Raw genomic sequence first — 21,291 nt, 5'->3', positions numbered from 1 at the left:
TATGACAGTTTGAATTCAAAATAGACGCTGTGGATTGACCAGATTCCGGAAAATAGTATACAAGGATCGTTAACGTGACGAGTACATGAGTCAATGTTTATAATCGAATTTACGGTTTAGAATACGTAGGCACGCATTCTTTTGCGGTTACTTGTCTTATCTCATCACGGGACTTTGACGTCGCTGCAATGACGTCCCCATTTATTGTATTCATCTGTCTCTTTCTAATCATGCGTGGACGCAGAAATAGAAAAAGACAGAAGGTAAGAAATGATACCATTTGTAACCTCAGGCAAGAATTCGTACCCTTAGCCGCTTGGATCGGGATCTTGTGAACCAATAAAATTTTGACTGCCTCTTTGCCTGAGACATTTATGACACACCCACTAACAAAAATATGGCTGACTTGGAATTTTTTTTTCTTTTTTTTTCTAAACAAAAGCAAAAATGTTTTAACCCAGACTTTCTCTTGTATATTAACTAAACTTTGTATATTTTACACCTACATTAGTATTCACATTCTCATCTCACTTGAAATCAGTTTCATTTCATCCGTTCTTATTAGAAAGTCTACCTGTGTTCTGGTAGCGTAACCTACGCAAATCTATTTTCTTTAAAATTCTTTGGAAAAAATTACTTCATTTACACATAAAAATATAATAAACTGTCACATGAATCAAAAGGTAAATCACTCGTAAACAAACTTATGACGGTGCGCCGGCGCATTGCAGGTGTAGGATTTGGACGATAAAACTTTAGTCATCAACAGCAATTATCTAAATCTTTACTATTTATTACCTAGTAGATACTAAATAAAGTTCTCTCTCCCATCGTAGTTTTTCCAAGATTCTTTTTCATACACGAGTTTCCAAGTTTCGACACGAATGAAAGTTTTTACACGAAGCGGCACGAGCCTTTTACAAGGGAACATAGCAAAAGCATTAGAGTATACAATCAGGAAAATTCAAAGACATATAGAACCTGAATTACCTAAAAAGGAAATGCAGGGCACACGTCACTAACATAGAGCGTACGTGAAGATATTTTGGTGCACCGCCGTCCGAATTGGTACGGACCAATTTAGACATGGTTCAGTTAGGGTAAACATTATCTTTAATTAGCCCAAGAGTTACGCATCCGCGTGGGATCCTGGCAGATTCATGTTCTTCCTATTTGTTATTCTACGAGGGAATTCGGACATGTTTGTTTTCGATCGTTTTATTTACTGATAATTCACTAGGATCGATGACAGAAGCGGTATTTTCAATTTGTTTTAGCGTCCATACTTACACTTTTATTTGAGGTGATTCGGTGAATGCACTTTTTTATTGCATCGCTGCGTTGAAATAGATGTGGTTTGTTTTTGTTTCTACTGTTTGGATGTTTTTGTGGCGGAGCGGAGAGCGCTGGCGAGTGAAATGCAATAAAGTGTCCACGCGTCAAAGATTGCTTGGTTTTATGTAATCTGTGACTTTGTTCACTCGCTTTTGCTGGTAGATACTTGTTTATTTAAGTGACATAAATGATATACATATATTTAAAGAATTTCTTATACGAAGTATAAACGTTGCCGTGTTGTTCCTGGCAGAAAAAAGAATACAATCACTCCAACTCCCACGGATGTCGTAAAAGGCGACTAAGGCTTATAAACTTGGGATTCTTATTTTAGGCGACGGCCTAGCAACCTGTCACTTTATATGAATCTCAATTCTACCAGTAAGCCAAACACTTGAACGTGGCCTATCAGCATTTTCAAGACTATTGGCTTTATCTACCCCGCAAGGGATATAAACGTTATTACTTAGGTATATGTAAGTATAAACGTTTTTTTTTATTATGATATCTTGTTTATATGTAACGCTGTGTCAACGGGTACGAAATGAAAAGTACTTTAAGAGTTGTGTAGAATCAAGTTCAATAGGTAATGTTTACATAACACGACAATAACCTACCCTTATTCATTTGTACATTACAATAAAAAAAAATCGCGCCCTAATTAATAAAAAACTAATTAATTTAAGAAGTTTCCAGTATGAATTGAATGAGTTAAAGAATAAGAAAAATCCACGAAGAATAAGTATTCAGTTACAATTAAAAAGAAAGGCGTGTATTTAACGAGATCATTCTCCCTTATCCCAACAATAAATCGTGTGTGTTTTCGACCCGAAAAATACCGTTGAAGTTACTCAGTGAACAGAAACAAATTCCTACAGTTAAAAAGTAAATATACGTTAAAATTAATACTAAACACCCACTCATGCCGCGCAATTCAATCAAAACAAGTTAATTTGGAAATGTTATGCTTCTAAAATTGGAACACTGATTCGGATAGTTTTGAAATATCTGCGATGTTTTTATGGGTGTAGAATTTGTTGATGAGCCGTAAAATTTTATATAGTTTGAGTTCAAACAAATCAATTTAGTTACTCATCAAAGTTCAGCGTAACTACTAAGGTAATTTATTTAAGATTTTGAAATAGTGTACTTACATACTTTAGATTCTCTTCCGATGAGATTTCTTTTTGATGATACTATAAACCAATATGAGATTTCTTTTTGGAAATTTAGCCAAAGTTCAGAGTAGCTTTTTACCTAGGTACCAATAAAGATGTAATAAAAGTAATCAAAAGCATACCCCGGGCTCCTCTCCAGAGAGGTGAGGATGAAACCGGGACTAAGCCAGGAGGAAGAAGAAAGAAATTATTTATCTTAAGTAGATCTCGTAATATTGTACGTTAAAAATTTTCTTCGGATGAGTAATGATATTTTTATAATATTATAAGGAACATGATCTATTTTGTACGTTTATATTCCAACTAATATAAAAACATTTTAATTACGAAAGTAAGTATATGTTAAAGCTGATTTTGGTTTGATTTTCAGAAATTGACGGTGATAATTTATGATGATAAAAGTAAAACTGCACTTGCTTGAATATAACACTGAACTGTAATAACTGATTAAGGTAGTTTGACAATATAATTAAGATCAATAATTACTGAGAACTGATATTTCTTAATAATGGTACGCTTATATAAATAATGTCCGACTTAACATTCTATTTTGGTTTTTATTTTTCTAAGTGGCCAGTTTCAGTCATGTCAAGTCAGGTAGGTATATTTGTTTCTTTGAAGCTGCGGGTATAAACTAGTTTATTGTATCGTTGATAGGATAGTATCATTACTTGTACTTTCACCACCTTCAGAGGTATTTCCTCCCTCTTAGTAGAAGCCTAATATCAAGTGGATTTGGTAAATTCCAAATCCTCGCGTTATTTACAGAAACAATAACGTTGATATGAAGCCGGCCCACAAACACTACAGTAAGATATATCTCCTAAACAAGGGAAATGTTCGAGATTCTTGGCGGCCTTTCAAACGGAAGCAAATAGCGTATTTGCTGTTTCATCGAATAACCTGAATATTTGACTCGAAAAATGCAATTATTCAAAAGTTGACTCATATTTTCTTCTTTAAGTCTAGCAACCTGTCACTATTTGAATCTTAATTCTATCATCAAGCCAAACACCTGAACGAACGGGCCTATCTGTCTTTTCGAAACGTGATTGTATGTGCCATGTGGTTCCCGGCATCAATTGAAATAAGAATAGGACCAATCTTTCCCATGGATATCGTAAAAGGCGACTAAGGGATGGGTTAATGCACTTGGAATTTAAATTTTAGGCGATGAGCTAGCAACCTGTCACTGTTTAAATCTCAATTCTATCATTAAGCCTATCACCTGAATGTGACCTGTCAGTCTTTTAAGACTGCTGGCTCTGTCTATCACGAAAGCGATATAGACGTGATTACGTTAATGAACGTATGGATGATTATATGCATGTATTGACTCATATTTGCGCATGTAAATATGACTTTTCATCATGATAGCGTATTTTGGAATGAGTTTCTCAGCTGTTATCTATGCCCCCACCACTCATAGATCTTCCAACCTCTTGTATTTAAATAATTTTATGTAGGTTCCCGGCAGTGCCGTGTGGTTCCCGGCAGTGCCGTGTGGTTCCCGGCAGTGCCGTGTGGTTCCCGGCAGTGCCGTGTGATTCCCGGCACCAATACAAAAAAGAATAGGACCACTCCATCTCTTTCCCGTGGATGTCGTAAAAGGCGACTAAGGCATAGGCTTACAAACTTGAGATTCTTTTTTTAGGCGATGGGCTAGCAACCTGTCACTATTCGAATCTCAATTCTATCTTAAAGCCAAATAGCGCAAGGGACATAGACGTGATTATATGTATGTATGAAAGGTAGGCTACTTCTTTGCGAATTCCCACGGGAACAGGACAAGATCACCGGAGGCAGAGTTGCGGGCAGAAATTGATGAAATTCGGCAGATGCAGAAAGATAGGTACTAAAATAACAAACTCATTATTTTTAAGTAGTTTATTTGATCGTTAATATAAATTATAAATATTAACAATTTATCACCATTATTTACAAAACAGTACCAAACTATAATTACAAGTAAATACAATATCGCTACCATGAGTTGCATTTTAAGAAGTCGCTAGAAGTCACAGAGATTGGAAAATATAAAACGATAGAAATGACAAATTTAATTTGAAACTGGGAATGATGTGTTGTCTTGATCTTGCAACCTTAGAGTATCTACAGGTTTACCACTTTTATAAGTTACATCGGTATTGTTCGACGGCGCAGAATAGTACAACCGACCGCCGAATCTGGCCGAATGATACCGTAAAATGGGGTTACTTTGACATTACGGGGTTACATTGATAACAACTTCAAATTAAAATAAAACTTAAATATATCGGTTTCTGAAAGCACCCGACAGGATTTTTTTATTAGGTTGGCAGAATTGATAGTGCGAAAAGCAAATGGCGTCCATATTGTTTGCATCGTGCCGGTGTTTTCTATAAAATAAAATTGTTTTAGAAGATACTTCTGGTTTATTTTTTATTGTTGTTAGCTATGGGTTTACTTTCGAATCCAGTTATAAAGTATAGGGTGATCAAAGAAGCCCCAAAAACGGTTTAAAGTTGATCAGGTGAATTAGATTTTTTATTTTAGAAAAATGAGCTATATTTTTTTTTTTACTATACACCATTAATAGGAAATAAAAAACCGATATGCTCATTTTTTTTTCGTGTTCGGTATGACTATTTTTGAGAAAATATGGTCATTTGAATTTCAAAATCGATCAAAGTACCCCCATTTTACGGTACCTAACATTAGTGAAATAACGAACTTATTTCTACTACATAGGATTTTAGATCCCAAAACAACAGGATTCGTGTATCTCGCTCATTACCGACTACCGCGACGCCGCGACGGTGTGGTCCTGCGAACTCCAGACATGGTGCGTACGCAATTAGCCAATAGCGAACGGTTTTGATCCCGCGTTCAAATGGCGCATATATTTTCGCGCCATGACAAAAATTGATTTCTGCGCAGGTACATCGGTGTAACTTATTAAAGTGGTAGTACTGTACTTAATTGTAAATAATGTCATCGCTTACAACTATGCTGTTATCTGCGCATTTGTCGACATATCAAATGAAACCCAATAATTGAAATTCAATCGTTATGGTTGATGGTGGACTGATGTTGGACTTATTATTACCATTGCGACGACAAAGTTTTTTTTATTTGGTAAACCAACAATAGCTAAATACCATATGTATATAAGTTAATTAAAAATTTATAACAGTAATATAGTGTCATATTATTCTTCGATGGTAGATGTTTTATTGTTGTTGTCCCGAAAACAACTTAAGAAACGAATATTAAACAAACAATTTGTTGATGACTGTGACCATGGATCCTGGATAGGGTGAGTCAGGTTTTTACACGAAACGACTTCGAACTGAACTCCGCAATCTTTGCAGGTAAACCCAACCCGTATTGGATCAATCATGGTTACACATCCAGTTCTGAATGTATAGGTTTCTATACGATGTCTTCCCTCACCGTAAGAGCATCGGATTAGTATTCAAACTAATGTACATAAATTCGAAAACAGACATTGGTACATGGCCCACGTGGGATTCAAACCTGTGCCTTTATGCGCATAACGCATTTTAACCGGGCATCTTAATGGTTTTATATTATTAAGATTATATAAGGAGATATGTCGTCATCATTTCTCACTACGAGAAAAGAGTGAGAAATGATATTACAACTATACACTTTCGATGAGAATCGTAACTAAAAATAAAATTATCGATCCATGTTTTTATAATCACATACCACAAATGAGGTAGTAAGTAAAAGATTTTTTTAATTATTTTCTTTTTTTTTTTATATAAAATTAACTACTTTATTTTGGTACAATTATTATGCAACTTCTCGAATCAAAAGAACAACAAGCGGCCGATAGTAAGTAGGTGCAATGAGTGAATTTTAAATACGAACTGGGTTCATGAAGAAAAAAAAATACAAAGAAAATTCAACACATTTGCAATTCTATTACCATCGATAGCAAGGTTGTATGTTTACCAATGATGGCTGATAATTGTGATAGCATAATATCGCAATCAATCAACATTATATGAAAATAATTTATTTTTTTCCCAAATAAAAAATTTGCATTTTACCTATAACAAAACTGCTTAAATTACCATAGCAAACTGTGCGTAATTATTAACATATAATAGAAATTATTCTGCACCACAAAAAATCTAATTAATTTCTACGTTTGGTCTTCCAAGCTCAAACTCAATTGAAAAGATTTTGTGATTGTTATTTGTTGTTGACAATTTGTTGTTAATTGTTAAAAATGTTAAAAAAGAAAAAAAATAACAAGACGGCTTTGGTTCAGACAACCTAAGGAAATGTCGACATTGTGTTATGACAGATTTTTAACTAAAACTTTATTTAGCGAGGTTTGAGAAACTCAACTATGAAATAATCTCAGTCTCCTAAAAGCGAGAAACTATGAGAAACGCTTGATAATACGACTATATTATGGAAATGAAAAAAATAATTTCAATATTTAAAAAAAAGTTGATTTTTTGTAAGTATAACTCGTTTTATAACAAATAACAGGCCTCATTGTATAGAAATACCAGCCCATAAATATATTATACTATATACGCTTGAAAAAATTACGGTAATAACCCTTTTTTGATTCGCCGTTATCGGGTAAAAATACACGTAAATATTTTATTTAGAAATCGAAAAGTAAATTAAAACAGTTGCTCATATTTACACATGTACATGGATTAATTATTAAATCGAGTAACGTTGAGTTAGTATCCCTCAATTAAAAGCAACATTTTCAGTGAAAATTCCCTACATATTTATTTTTTTTATACTTATTTCCCGTAAAACGCCTAATAAAAATAAATATAAAAACTTACATACATACTTAATTCACTACTTATTTATTATACACATTTCCCTAATGTTTTTAAAGCTGAAAATATTACTGTTCGCCAGTAATATTTCTCCGGAACTATTTTCATATGGCGGGTATATTGTATAAGGCAGTCAATCTCTCCAAAAACAAATTCTCTTCGCCGTTCGTCATTGTTTCCGTCCTGCTCGCACCCAATGGACCGCTATATTCCTTACTCTTTTCCACGTGTGTGAAAACTTGCATCTTACCATCTGTATTTTCTGTTCTAACAACTTTTTCTACAACAGAAACATCCATAGGGTCGTTACTTCTGAATATCGGTCTTAAGGTGGCGAAATCTCTTTCTTCGGAAGTGTTCACATCATCTTTATATTGTGAATTATTAGCTTTATAAGGAACTGTTACATGTTCATCTTTGAATTCAGAATGATCGCTGTAAACATCTTTGAATTTATATTCAGCATTCGCTTGCCTAGTATCGAACACTTCAACGTCATTAGCGCACTCTACAGCCATTTTGTGACTGCTATCGGCTCTGTTCAAAACGGTGACGTTGGGCGCGCCATCTTTTTTGTGTATTTTCTTCGCCATCTTGATTTTCTCCACGTTTTTTGGTATAACGAGTTTGGACGTCGTCGACGCCGCTGCGTAAGATTTAACCTTTTCATGTTTCGCTTCAGGTTGGCCGTTATCATTCTTCTCCTTTGCAACTTCTACGTCACTGGGCTCCAGTTTCACTTCTTTGCCGGTTTTACCCTTTTTCTCTTTGGGTTTCGGTTTGTTTTTCTCCTCGAGACGGTTGCGCATTTTCTCGTGCGTTTTGATGTGCCGCCGGAGGTCGCTAGTGGCGCGGAAACATTTCCCGCACTCCTCGCACTTATACGGTTTGATGCCTGAGAAGAAATTGAGTTTTATAATTGTGGGAAGTTTAATCGCAAAGTTAATTATTCACTACAGAAGACAGAAGGAGAGAAGAGGAGAGAAATAATCAAAATAAGTCACTATATCTCATGGAAATAAAATGAAAATATTTCTGATATTTTTTTCCTAACTAAACAAGCCGTGACAACCGTTGCTATGTCATACGCAAAGAAGGTTGCCTACATAGTGATAGGTTTAACAAACTGAACAGCATTATTTATATACATTGGAACCATCTAGTTCATCGGAAGATCTTCCCAAACAAACTGAAATTGCTATTCCTCTAAAGCTTAGAATAGATTTGTTCTCAAAATTGGATACAAGGTAACACTTATTGACGTCACATCACTTAAATCTACTATAACTACTACCACTTCCAAGCGCACGTGTAGAAGAAGCGGCGGAACAAACAACACTGGAGCATTTTCACCGAACGTCAATTTACAAAAATAAATCTCTTAAATCTAAATCTTGGACGAATGCACATTGTCTACATCAAAAAAAAAAAACTATAATGAACTTACCAGTGTGAGTCCTCATGTGTGTCAGTCTGTAGGACGAAGCTCTGAAACTCTTGTTGCACAACTCGCACTTGTAATTGTACTCGCCCGTGTGGATCCGGCGATGCAGATTGAGCGAGTACTTGCGGGCGAACTCCTTGTTGCAAAATTCACATTTGAACAGTTTCTGTTGAAGAAAATAGACCATAATAGGGATGTGGACTGTACTCAAATAAGTATAAAATTTTACCACGAAAAGGTAGTTTCTATAGTAAAAATAATAAAAAACACAATATTTTCCTCAATAAACAAGGGATTATTTTTTTATTTAATAAAATGTAATAAAATATTTCACCCTCAAGTCACGTGACAATGAACACCAATCAAAACGCGTGATGTCACGCGTTGCAATACAAGAATTTTCGTTGTCAAGTATTATGGTGTTTGTTGATATTTGGATCATATTATTACCGTGATTTCCGTCCAATTATCTTTTTGAATAAATTTTTAAAGGCTTTCCCATAATGGAAAGTGGATATATTAAGGCAGATAGTTCAAATTTGCCAAGAATTGATTGCTTTACGGTGGCTAATTTCTTCGCAACAAATAGTAAATTCTGCTCTGCTGAATTTAGAAATGTGAAGACATCCATGTAAGAAATATACTCAAGATACATTATTATAGCAATAGTAGGTATTTTTAAATTATAAGGTAAAAACGAAATAATATGATTTTGCCATATCATTAGCCAACTATAATGAAAGAACGAAACATTGTTTACATTATTTCTAACCTAAAAATTCGAGTTTTCGTCTTTGAAAACTTGAAGAGAAAAAATATTTTAATATGTACAAGTAAATGTAACAAATATTATCAAACTTACATCAAAATGATCCTCACAGAAATACATTTTACTTTGTGTAGATAGAAGTGCCGGATCCCGACGGGCTAATTGAAGCCACTTTTTCCGCATCGTTTTTGTACGTGGAACGTGAATAAACAGTTTTCAAGTGTTTTAATAGTTGTACTTTTACACTGCGGCACCGCACAATATTTATAAAATTTTGAATTCATATTATTATCACACAACTACGAAATAACTATTACATACATACAACTTCGACAATATTTTATAACGCGTGACGTCACAGCGGCCGTTTGACAGGTATCCGCGTTTTGGCGCGATATTTTAAATGGAATTTTAAATAAATTATTTTAAAGGAATTACTTGAAATAAAAAAATAATAATAAATAGTTTGGGTTATATTTGGTACTTATGCATGGTTTTAAACACTTTCCCAAAAATAGTCCACATCCCTATTGTATGTATGTAAAAAAGTTACTTATGCTAATCCTGAAAGGTCTACCTCTTATCTCGAACATACCTGTTTGGAATGTATGGAACTCTTGTGATATTTCAAAACGCTCCATTGTCTGAATGCGCGGGAGCATTGATCGCACTTGTACGGACGATCGTCGTTGTGCACGCGCCGGTGTGTCTGAAAAAAAAAAAACATTTTAAATAATACATACCTACATACAAATTTATCGTGCGGTTCCCGGCACCAATAGAAAAAAGAATAGAACCTCTCCATCTCTTTCCCATGGATGTCGTAAAAGGCGACTAAGGGATAGGCTTACAAACTTGGGATTCTTATTTTTAGGCGATGGGCCAGCAACCTGTCACTATTTGAATCTCAATTCTATCATTAAGCCAAATAGCTGAACGTGGCCTATCAGTCTTTTAAAGACTGTTGGCTCTGTCTACCCCTCAAGAGATATAGACGTGACCATATGTATGTATATAATTTTTTTTACCTTCAGAGCGGACACAGTGTAGAACTGCTTGCCGCAATCTCGGCACGCCTGCTGTTTCCCCGAGTGAGACAGCATGTGGTAGAGGAGGCTGTTCCTGTGTTTGAGAACGCGGCCGCACTTCGAACACTCGAAGCGTTTAGGGTCTTTCTTACTTTTAGTAAGCTCGGGTTTCTGTTGAAAAAACATATACAAAATAAGACTATAAAAGGAAAGAAATAATTATTACACTGATTGAGAATAGATTTTTAAGAACCACTGCCGTAAAACTGTAATCCACATCAAATTCGATTTTTTCGTGGAGCATACAGATTATTTTAAATAAGTTTTTTGGAAACTCAAAACGACTTATGTTTTTATTTCAAAATCTCCCATGTTCAATCAAACTCAAGTTCAAAAGATGTTAATGATTAAAAAAATTTACATTTTGTAGAATAACTATTGACCCGCCCAGGTTTCACACGGGTAGTATTCATACGATAAACCTTCAAACTTTGCTTGCTATTATACTATACTAGAGACCGTCCGCGACTTCGTCCGCGTGAAATCATTCCTGCGGGAACTCCGAAATAAAAAGAAGCCTATTAGTTATTCTGGGTCTTCAGCTACCTACATACCAAATTTCATCGTAATCGGTTCAGTAGTAGTAGAAAAAGTAACAAACATCCACACTGACATCCTGACATACTCACAAAACTTTCGCATTTACAATATTAGTAGGATAGTGATGATACCTTATCAACTTCTTCAGATATTTCGCCATCCGCTTGCCCCTCGCTTGTATTCAGAGAATGCACCGAGTGTATCTGTATAGCCTGCGCGTTCTGCGCATCCTGCGCCTGCGCCTGCGCAGCGTGCGCGGCCTGTGCGGCGTGCGGCTGTGCGCGCGCGGGCGGCGGCTGCTCCGGGATGATGGTGTGCGCATATTCTGTGTCTGGCGCCGGAACTTCTACTTCTAACATGCGGTGGAACATTTCCTCTGCAATGGAAATATATTATAAGCAAAAATTTGTCAATTTTCAATTGGCTATACACTAGATTCACAGATGAGAACAAAATCAAACGGAAAGACTCATTTCTATATATCACTTAATAAGAAATGGATTTAAATGTATTGCAAAAATTAAAAAAAAAACAATTTTCTGTACATTGCTTATATTAAAATAAAACAATATTAGGCGATAAAAAAGTAGAATTTTGAAAAAAAAAAAACTCCCTCTTAACCGTAATCACCACGCGAAACAAAAATTTTACAAAACAAAACAACGGCTGTTCATTTTTTTACCGCCGTGTGTGGTAAACAAAGACGGCGATAGCGTGCAAATGAGAGGTCCATACGGACATTCTTCTTACTAATATTTATTTATTTGTAGGAGAGCTTCTTTATGTACATAGCAACAGTTACCATGGTTTATTTAGTTAGAAAAAAAGATGTCAAAAAATATTTTTATTGTCAAATATTTTCATAATATAGTACTTTAAATTTGATTATTTCTCTCCTCTCCCCGATAGAAGGGGAAATACATCTGTCTTCTGTAGTGAATAAACTAACTTTACGACTATACTTAACTAGCTGTGCCCGCGACTTCGTCCGCGTGAAATAGTTGTTTTGGGGATCATTGAAGCCCTCAAGGATGAATTAATTTTCCCCGTATTTTCACATATTCCATTACTTCTACGCTTTCTAACAGTTGCAGCGTGATGTTATATAGCCTAAAGCCTTCCTCGATAAATGGTCTATTCAACGCAAAAATAATTTTTCAATTCGAACCAGTAGTAGTTCCTAAGATTAGCGCGTTCAAACAAACAAACTCTTCAGCTTTATAATATTACTAGCATAGATATTTTATCATTCATTTTAGAAACGTGGTCATATACCTTTGAGCTGCCTAGGCGTATGTTCCTGAGTGTAGTCCTGTGGCGCCACACACGCGGGGCAGTTGGCCGCCGCGCCGGAACGCAAGTACCTGTGTGATAATATCGTATATGTTAGCCTCTGTCTACCCCGCAAGGGATATAGACGTGACAATATGTATGCATGTCACATACATATATGTATACATAAATCACAATCGGAGACCACATCTATCCACTTGCCGCGATCCCTGCACACTTTTTTCGCTTCATCCACATTCAAAACGCTAATTTTTTAAAACAAACATGAACATACAATCACGTCTATATACCCCTTGCGGGGTAGACAGAGCCGATATTGCTTTACTTATTGCTCGTGTATAGTATATTTTTATATGTGAAAAATATATTATACTAGCTGTCCCGGCAAACGTTGTTTTGGCATAAAAATAATTTTTAAGTTTTCTAGTAAAAAAAAAAATGTTAAGGTTGGACAACCCTTACAACTAAGGGGCATGAAAAATAGATGTTGGCCGATTCTGAGACCTACACAATATGTTTACAAAATTTCATGAGAATCGGTCAAGCCGTATCGGAGGAGTACGGGAACGAACATTGTGACATGACAATTTTATATAATACCTATAAGAGGCCGCCCGCGACTTCGTCCGCGTGGAATCATTCCCGAACTATAAATATAGGTATATAGATACACCCACTGCCTGTGCCGTGTGGTTCCCGGCACCAATACAAAAAAGAATAGGGCCACTCCATCTCTTTCCCATGGATGTCGTAAAAGGCGACTAAGGGATAAGCTAACAAACTTGGGATTCTTTTTCAAGTCGATGGGCTAGCAACCTGTCACTATATGAATCTCAGTTCCATTAAGCCAAACAGCTGAACGTGGCCATTCACTCTCTTCCAGCCTGCTGTCTCTGCCCACCCCTCGCGAGGACGCACGCAGCACTGCGAACGTGGCCATTCACTCTCATCATCATCATCATGTTGTTAAACCATACGACAATTATTAAGCGATATATAGTATCCTATAATAATGAATAACATACATAAACTCACGCCTCTTTCCCGGAGGGGTAGGCAGAGACTACCTCTTTCCACTTGCCACGATCCCTGCATACTTTCTTTGCTTCATCCACATTCATAACTCTCTTCATGCAAGCTCGGCGGTTTCGGGCACTTTTGTCAAAAATAATGAATAAAAATTTTGAATTTTGAATCTCTTCCAGCCTGTCTCTCTGTCCACCCCTCGAGAGATAACACGCACCAGTGCCGGACGTGGTCCTGGTGCACGTGGCCGCTGTCCACGGTGAGGTGCGGCAGCAGGCTGCCCTCGGCCGGCTCGGCCTCGTCCACCGCCACGTGGATGCCGGCCATCAGGTCCTCCGGCTCGCTGAACTCGCCCATGTCGTCCAGCTGGGGATTAAAAAAAAATTAAGTCAATTAGTTAGTAAGTTTTTTTTTTTTTTTTTTGATATGTTTTCTCTGTAAAAATGCCACGCGTTTAACTACTTTAACTGATTTCAAAAAAGTTTGGTGCTCTATGAATTCTATTCACAGTTTACAGGAAAGTGTTTGTTGTGTGTGTGTTTTAGTGAAAACTACTTGGATCAATGGATAAATTTGATAAATGAATGAATAAATAAATAAACAAACATACGTTTTCTGTCAATCTATTAATCATACCAAAACAATGCACATAATGTTTATTTTATAAGCTAATGATTGTAACATTGCATGAGCCGTATGGCTGCCGGCACCAATGAAAAAAAATCGGACCACACCATCTTGTTCCCATGGATCTCGTAAAAGGCGACTAAGGGATAGGCTAATAAAATTGGAATTCTTCTTTTAGGCGATGAGCTAGCAACCTATCACTATTTGAATCTCAATTCTATCATTAAGCCAAACAGCTGAACGTGGCATATCGGTCTTTTCAAGACTTTTGGCTCTGTCACCCCCGCAAGGGAAATAGACGTGATTATATGTATGTATGTATGTATTGCTGTTAAGTCATCGAAATATGTTACAAACAAAAAATCCTACCTTATTAACTCCGTTGTCCTTGACATGAGTGTCACACGACCTGTGATGTTTCTTGGCGGGCTTGTGACATTTGTATTGCATGTCCAACTTGTCCAGGGTGTCGTACAAATCAGTCTTGTCCTGTGAACACAATACATACATACATACCATAAAATCACGCCTCTTTCCCGGAGGGGTAGGCAGAGACTACCTCTTTCCACTTGCCACGATCTCTGCATATTTCCTTCGCTTCATCCACATTCATAACTCTCTTCATGCAAGCTAGCTAGCCGGTATCTTATACTATCATGTGATTGATAATGTTCAAGCTAGGAAATTCTACTAATATTATAAATGCGAAAGTTTGTGAGTACTTATGTCAGGATGTCAGTACGGATGTTTGTTACTCTTTCACGCAAAAACTACTGAAACGATTACTATGAAATTTGGTATGTAGGTAGCTCAAGACCCAGAATAACATATAGGCTACTTTTTATCCAATTACGCCTTGTTCCTTGAGGGAAAGGCAGAGACTACATATTGCCAGTTAATTAAAAAATGCCAATACAGATTGCTAGCCCATCGCTTATAAGAGGAATCACAAGTTCACTAATAAAAACAAAATGACAAAATATTAAAAATTACCTGTTCTCCATTCCCTTCCTTGTCTATGCTAGCCACAGAGTATTGCAACTTATTGCTCGAGTAGTTCATCGATTTATCGCTCGACGTGTACAATATATGTTTGTCTATGGGCTGGTACATAGTTTTGGGCACTGTATTCTCTAGTGACAGCTCCACAATCGAGTCGGGTAGAGTCGCCACGTTATCCACTATGCAGGTATTTGTCATCTGTAAAGGAAACTGGTTAATATAATCTATACTAATCCCAACTAATAATATTATAAAGCTGAAGAGTTTTTTTTTTGTTTGAACGCGCTAATCTCAAGAACTACTGGTTCGAATTGAAAAATTATTTTTGCATTTAATAGACCATTTATCGAGAAAGGCTTTAGGCTATTTATCATCACGCTGTAACTATAAGGAGCGAAAAAAAAATGGAAAATGTGAAAAAAAAAACGGGGAAAATTATTCAACCTTGAGGGCTTCAATGATGCCCAATATAACTATTTCATGCGGACGAAGCCGCGGGCACTGCTATATATACAGATAGACTTTGAATCAATGAGCTTCAAAATGTCGGAATCAGTAAAAGAGTACAAATCCGCATTAAAATGACAATAAAAATTTGAAAATTTCATATAATAATATAATATATATATATCAATCCTTATAAATCGAACCTTGATTGATTGGCAGAGAATGTCTTATAACATTTAATCCATCTGTTGTACATATTACCTGAATACAGTTTCAATAAATAACCCTTAAATCCGTGGATACTTTGCTTGCGCGCTTCAGCATACTCGCCGCTATTGGCTGATGGCGTAGCACGCCGCGCTGTGATTGGTTGAAGACGTGTGACGTCATAGATGTCGCCATTGTGTTACCTTATCGATCCCTAGGTCTGGCACGGGGTTCTCTATAATGATGGTGGAGTGAGGCTCATAATGCTGCTTCAGGTGCTGGTAGAAACGCATTTGATCATCGCCGTAGAAATCACCGCACAGTTGACATATGAATATCGCCCTCATCTGTAAAAAGAGAATAACAAAGAATTGAGAAACCTGCTTTTTGAAGTCTGTTGAAAACAAATAGTACCTACCACTGGACATTTTAAATATTTAAGCCCAAGATTATGTCTTGTGGTCCACAGAAAAGTAAAATAGGATCACTTTTATTTCCTTTTATCATTGGCATGTGCGAGCAAAATCTAATAAATCAATATCCATAAAATGTGTCTGTTTGTTTGTAATATCTTTATTGCACAGAAATTTACAAGGTTTCAAGATATAGTACATAGTTATAAAAGAAATAATTCACCTGCAATGGCGGACTTATCCCATGATGGGATCTCTTCCAGCCAACCAGCAAACAATATAGCTTTTATTGCTGTTAATAACCGCCTTCAAAATAAAGGTGGATCTTACTTTGACTTGTTATTATTGATGTAGATATGTATGTTTGTTTGTCCGCGATTATCTAGCGTTTCACTGAACCGATTTTGATGCTGTTTTCAGAAAATTGTTTGTAACACTAAGGAGGTTTTAAAATCAGCGACTTTAAAAAAGGAGGTAATCGATTGGAGGCAGTTTTTCTTTTTACTAAAGTTATACAATGGTATGATTTGTATCACATACATATACATGGTCAAAAACATTACATACATACATAAAACCACGCCTCTTTCCCGGAAGGGTAGGCAGAGACTACCTCTTTCCACTTGCCACGATCTCTGCATATTTCCCTCGCTTCATCCACATTCATAACTCTCTTCATGCAAGTTCGGCGGTTTCGGGTACTTTTGACCTGACCCTTTACCAGGACGTCCTTAATTAAAACATTACACTTTTCGAATAATTATATATTATCAGGTCGTGCAGAGTACTTACCTCGTGAGCTATATGATGCGTCTCGTTTGTCACTTGCATGTGTTCCTGATGTTGTACGGTCACAAAGTTGTCCGGGAGAATTTCTTCCTGCGGGACCTCCTCTGCGCAGTTTATTACAACTATGTCCTGGAAAAACATGTTTGGATCGTCACAGGCATTTGTAATTCTTACATTAAAATACATCAAGATTCAATGTAAATTATTTCAGAAACTTTGTTGTTTATTGTTTAAAATTTCTTTGCCATTTTTTGCGTTGTACCGGAAGAGAAATCTCAGGCTCGACCGCTACCAAAGGGATATCTTCGGAATCTTCGGGAATCGCACGACACACGTTGAGTCGGAGTTTATATTTATGCTCCAATCGGTGAAAATTTTGATACATACATACATACATACATATGGTCAAGTCTATATCCCTTGCGGGGTAGACAGAGCCAACAGTCTTGAAAAGACTGAATGGCCACGTACAGCTATTTGGCTTAACTATAGAATTGAGATTCAACTAGTGACAGGTTGCTAGCCCATCGCCTAAAAAAAAAACCCCAGGTTTGTAAGCCTATCCCTTATTCGCCTTTTACGACATCCATGGGAAAGATTTGGAGTGGTCCTATTCTTTTTTGTATTGGTGCCGGGAGCCACACGATTTTGATAGCGCGATTATAAAATATTTTTCTCTAGTGGCTGATGGCATAGCACGCTTCGTTGTGATTGGTTAATGGCGTGTGATGTTTATAGATGTCGCCACAGTTCTCAGTTGCAGTGGCGCCCAACGTGGGGCCATTATGACAGTGTTCGTCTTTGGCCCCATCTCGAAAGTTTTAACTATATGCGCAGGTTATTTATAAAATCTACCTGCTGCGGAGTGCTTCCACCGTTGTTCCTCTTCAGTTTCCTCGATATTCTCTTCTTATGTGGTAGACTCTTCTTGCTCTGTTTGTTCTGTGCCGGAGATGCGCTCGCGCCCATATCTAGCACGGGCGTGTCTGGGTCTGTCAGGATTGGTGTGTTATCCTGTATGGAAGTTCAACAGTTCTTAAACCTGACTGAAATTTCTCAGTGGAAATAAACCGTTTTTATCGCGCGATAAACTATAGCTATTTCGCTTTCTATTATGAAGTAAAACGGGACAGGATAGTTTATCGCGCGTGCCATGCTAGTGCCGTAGATCACATTACAGCATTGGTTTGAAATATTAAATGAAATAAAAATTCATGAATCAGTATGAAGCGAGACACCATTAAATCAATGAACAATCAGTTTATAAATAGCCATAATACAAGTTGTACATACATACATATAATCACTTCTATATCCCTTGCGGGGTAGACAGAGCGAACAGTCTTGAAAAAGCTGAAAGGCGTTTATAATATTTTTTAATTAGTCATTCCCTAAGTCGGCTTTTATGACATCCATGGGAAATAGAATTTAATTTTTTTTTGCGACAAATAATCCCATGCAATAGCTAGTAATTTAGTTAAGGATCTTTCAACCAACCTTGAGGATACCCTTGGTCTTGTTGTTGAACCAGTCAGTCCCTTGGCATCTCTTCATATCTTGCAGGGAGGGTAGTGGGGACAACTGAGGCACTTCCACTATTATATTTTCTTGGCCATCCTGTAAGTTTTTTTACATTATGAAATGTGTTGGTTATGTTGTACGGTTTTCGGTATTTTATTAGAATAGAATAGATTTATTTTCAAAATTGAACACAACGTATCACTTATTGACGTCACATCACTTAAATCTAATTATAACTACTACCGCTTCCAAAGCGCATGTGTAGAAGAAGCGGCGGAACAAACTACACTGCAGCATTTTCATCGGACGTCAATTTACAAATAAAGATCTCTTAAATCTAAATCGTGGACGAATGCACATTGTGTACATTAAAAAACATGAATGAATGAAGAACTTATTATATCAATACGAATTAGAATATGACACCTAAGGGATGGCCCTTATCTATGGATATCGAAAAAGGCAACTAAAGGAATAGACATATCCACCTTGCTATAAAAGGGTGTAAGGCCACATTCAGCTATATGGCAAAATGATGGAATTCAGATTCAAATAGTGACAGGTTACCCATCACCTGCAAAGCTTCATTGGTCTATCCCTGAGTCGCCGTTTACGATATTTATAGGAAAGAGCTGTCAAAAACAGTACAAATGAAACAAGGTATGATTGTTGCACTTACCAATGCTTGACCATTGAAGATCCTCAAAGGTGTATCCAGAATCACTGAGGTATCCATGTCTCTCACCATAGGCATCTTAAAAAAAATAGATAAACACCTATAAATTAAAAAGCCAAGTAAAAAATCAATTACAAAAGACTTACATATTAATTTGGTCAAATGTAATTTAACTGTTTCAAAAATCAGCCATATAATACTACTAATAATATTATAAATGCGAAAGTTTATGAGTATGTCAGGATGTCAGTATAGATGTATGTTACTCTTTCACGCAAAAACTACTAAACCAATTACGATGAAATTTGTATGTGGGTAGCTGAACACCTAGAATAACATATAGGCTACTTTTTATCCCAGAGTTCCCGCGGGATTTATTCCACGCGGACGAAGTCGCGGGCGGCCTCTAGTTATACATTTACAGCTATATTCCCAAGCAGACTGTAAAAGTCGATGGAGAGAAGATGCAAATAAATTTGGGATTCTTCTTTTATATCAATAGGCTGGCATTTATCTGACTCATACATACAAATCTTTATCTCTTATTATCTAAGACCTATAAATAGGAAATGTGCTAAAGAAATTACAATATTTTTACTGTAAATAAAAAAGAGACATGATTACTTTTCAAGGTGTTTTATTTCTTATTTAAATTACAACTTATGGTTCATAGACAAAAGTGTTTGTAATTTTGATGTATCAGTATTCACAATATGGATTTACCTTATGGTGTGAAGACGGATGGTGCGAAGCCCTGGATAGATGGGCGACCAGCGCGGCTAGCCGGCCGTCAGTGTCCAACAGTTCTTCACCCCATTGTCCTTCCCCCACTGACTCATTCACTGTCACCTGCCTGAAATTAAAATCACATACAGCTATGGTATTTAAGATTATTGTCAAACACAAAATTTGGCAATCTAAAGGTAAACAGATCAGGTCAACCATTCAGCCCCTAGAGTAGGGGTAGGTAGGTGAGTAACGCAGAACTATAAGGCACTATTAACATTTTGTAGGGAGTCGAGAAAAGGTGTGCTGTTAAAAGCAACATGAGACCAAAGCACTCCTCCCATGATTCAGCTCAAACAACCAGACAGTTGGTAGAGGCATGGGTGATTGTGGGATAGCACATCTGATACAGATTTATCAACAGTTTTTCCTTGTACATTCCTAAATTATACATATACTAGTTACTGTGCGCATTGCGTAGGGCTTTGATTCTTTTTTTTTTTTGGTGCCAAGAACCACATGGCACAAAGCTTTCTTTATGAAGGATTATTATTCAATAACAACAGTACCAGGCAACATCTTTCTCTCAAGTGAATAGCAGGATCTTGTCAGCAATGTAAGATGACTTGAGGTACCATTTCTAAGCTAACAATATGTACATTTTGAAGTTAAAGTATGACTTATCATCAGTACCTGCACATTTGTGATGAAAACGCCTGGGAATGCATAACTGTGACCACTCTCCCCCCGCCGTCGTCTTGGACATTGATAGGAAGCCCATTTGTATCCACTTGAACAGGCTAAAAAAAGTTCTTAATTAAGTAGGTATATTATGGAAACTCCTCCAAATTGTTAGATGACAAGTACCAATTTATTTATTTTTTTATACCAGACGAGTAGTTAACATTTAAATAAAAAAAATTATCAAATTTATCTGCGGAAATTATGCATGTTTACGTCACAAAATAATAAAACACGACGACGAAAAGAAATCCTTTTCAGAGTACAATTATTTCTTACCTCGCCAGAATGATGTGAATTGATATAATGGGTGACAGCCTCATCCATTTTATCGACTAGATGGGAATCTACAGCCCTTATCTTGTTATAAAGCACACTGTTTTTAACATTCCCAAATATTGGTTATGATACGATCACAGATGCTTTAAAATATACGGTCCGTGTATCGTCACTTATCACTACTATTGTAATCACACAATAACTGTTTAATTTGAATATTAATTCACGTGCAAATTTTCTTAATTAATCAGATATAATATAATATTTACATCCAATTTATTTCGACAGACATTTCTGGTTTACAGAAGAGACAAAGCCATACCATAGCGAGCAAAGAAAGTCAAAGCGAGCAGCCAAAGACTATAGA

At 36.5% G+C, this 21,291-nt stretch overlaps 1 protein-coding gene across 1 annotated transcript; it reads right to left on the bottom strand.

Annotated features, from left to right (window-relative positions):
* Positions 1 to 5,210: 5,210 nt before the first annotated feature.
* Positions 5,211 to 21,239, bottom strand: LOC106138134 (uncharacterized). Its single transcript, XM_013339187.2, has 17 exons — positions 20,925 to 21,239; positions 20,598 to 20,704; positions 19,902 to 20,031; positions 19,182 to 19,256; positions 18,479 to 18,598; positions 17,837 to 17,995; positions 16,985 to 17,110; positions 15,983 to 16,126; positions 15,117 to 15,323; positions 14,493 to 14,612; positions 13,714 to 13,862; positions 12,453 to 12,541; positions 11,309 to 11,553; positions 10,578 to 10,748; positions 10,145 to 10,258; positions 8,784 to 8,946; positions 5,211 to 8,231 (listed from the first exon to the last, which is right to left on the bottom strand). Exons 1-17 carry the CDS (start codon positions 20,970 to 20,972, stop codon positions 7,441 to 7,443), a joined length of 2,958 nt encoding a protein of 985 aa, XP_013194641.2. The 5' UTR covers positions 20,973 to 21,239; the 3' UTR covers positions 5,211 to 7,440.
* Positions 21,240 to 21,291: the final 52 nt, after the last annotated feature.

Source organism: Amyelois transitella, chromosome 6 (genome assembly GCF_032362555.1).
Source record: "Amyelois transitella isolate CPQ chromosome 6, ilAmyTran1.1, whole genome shotgun sequence".
NCBI lineage: Eukaryota > Metazoa > Arthropoda > Insecta > Lepidoptera > Pyralidae > Amyelois > Amyelois transitella.
Note: the sequence above shows the minus strand (reverse complement) of the source record. Positions and strands in the feature narration are given on the sequence as shown.

Coding starts and splice junctions, on each gene's coding strand:
- LOC106138134 (XM_013339187.2), bottom strand. CDS start 20,972: ATGGATGAGGCTGTCACCCATTATATCAATTCACATCATTCTGGCGAG. Junction 20,705..20,924: donor ATTCACATCATTCTGGCGAG/GTAAGAAATAAT, acceptor AACTTTTTTTAG/CCTGTTCAAGTGGATACAAA. Junction 20,032..20,597: donor TTTTCATCACAAATGTGCAG/GTACTGATGATA, acceptor TTTTAATTTCAG/GCAGGTGACAGTGAATGAGT.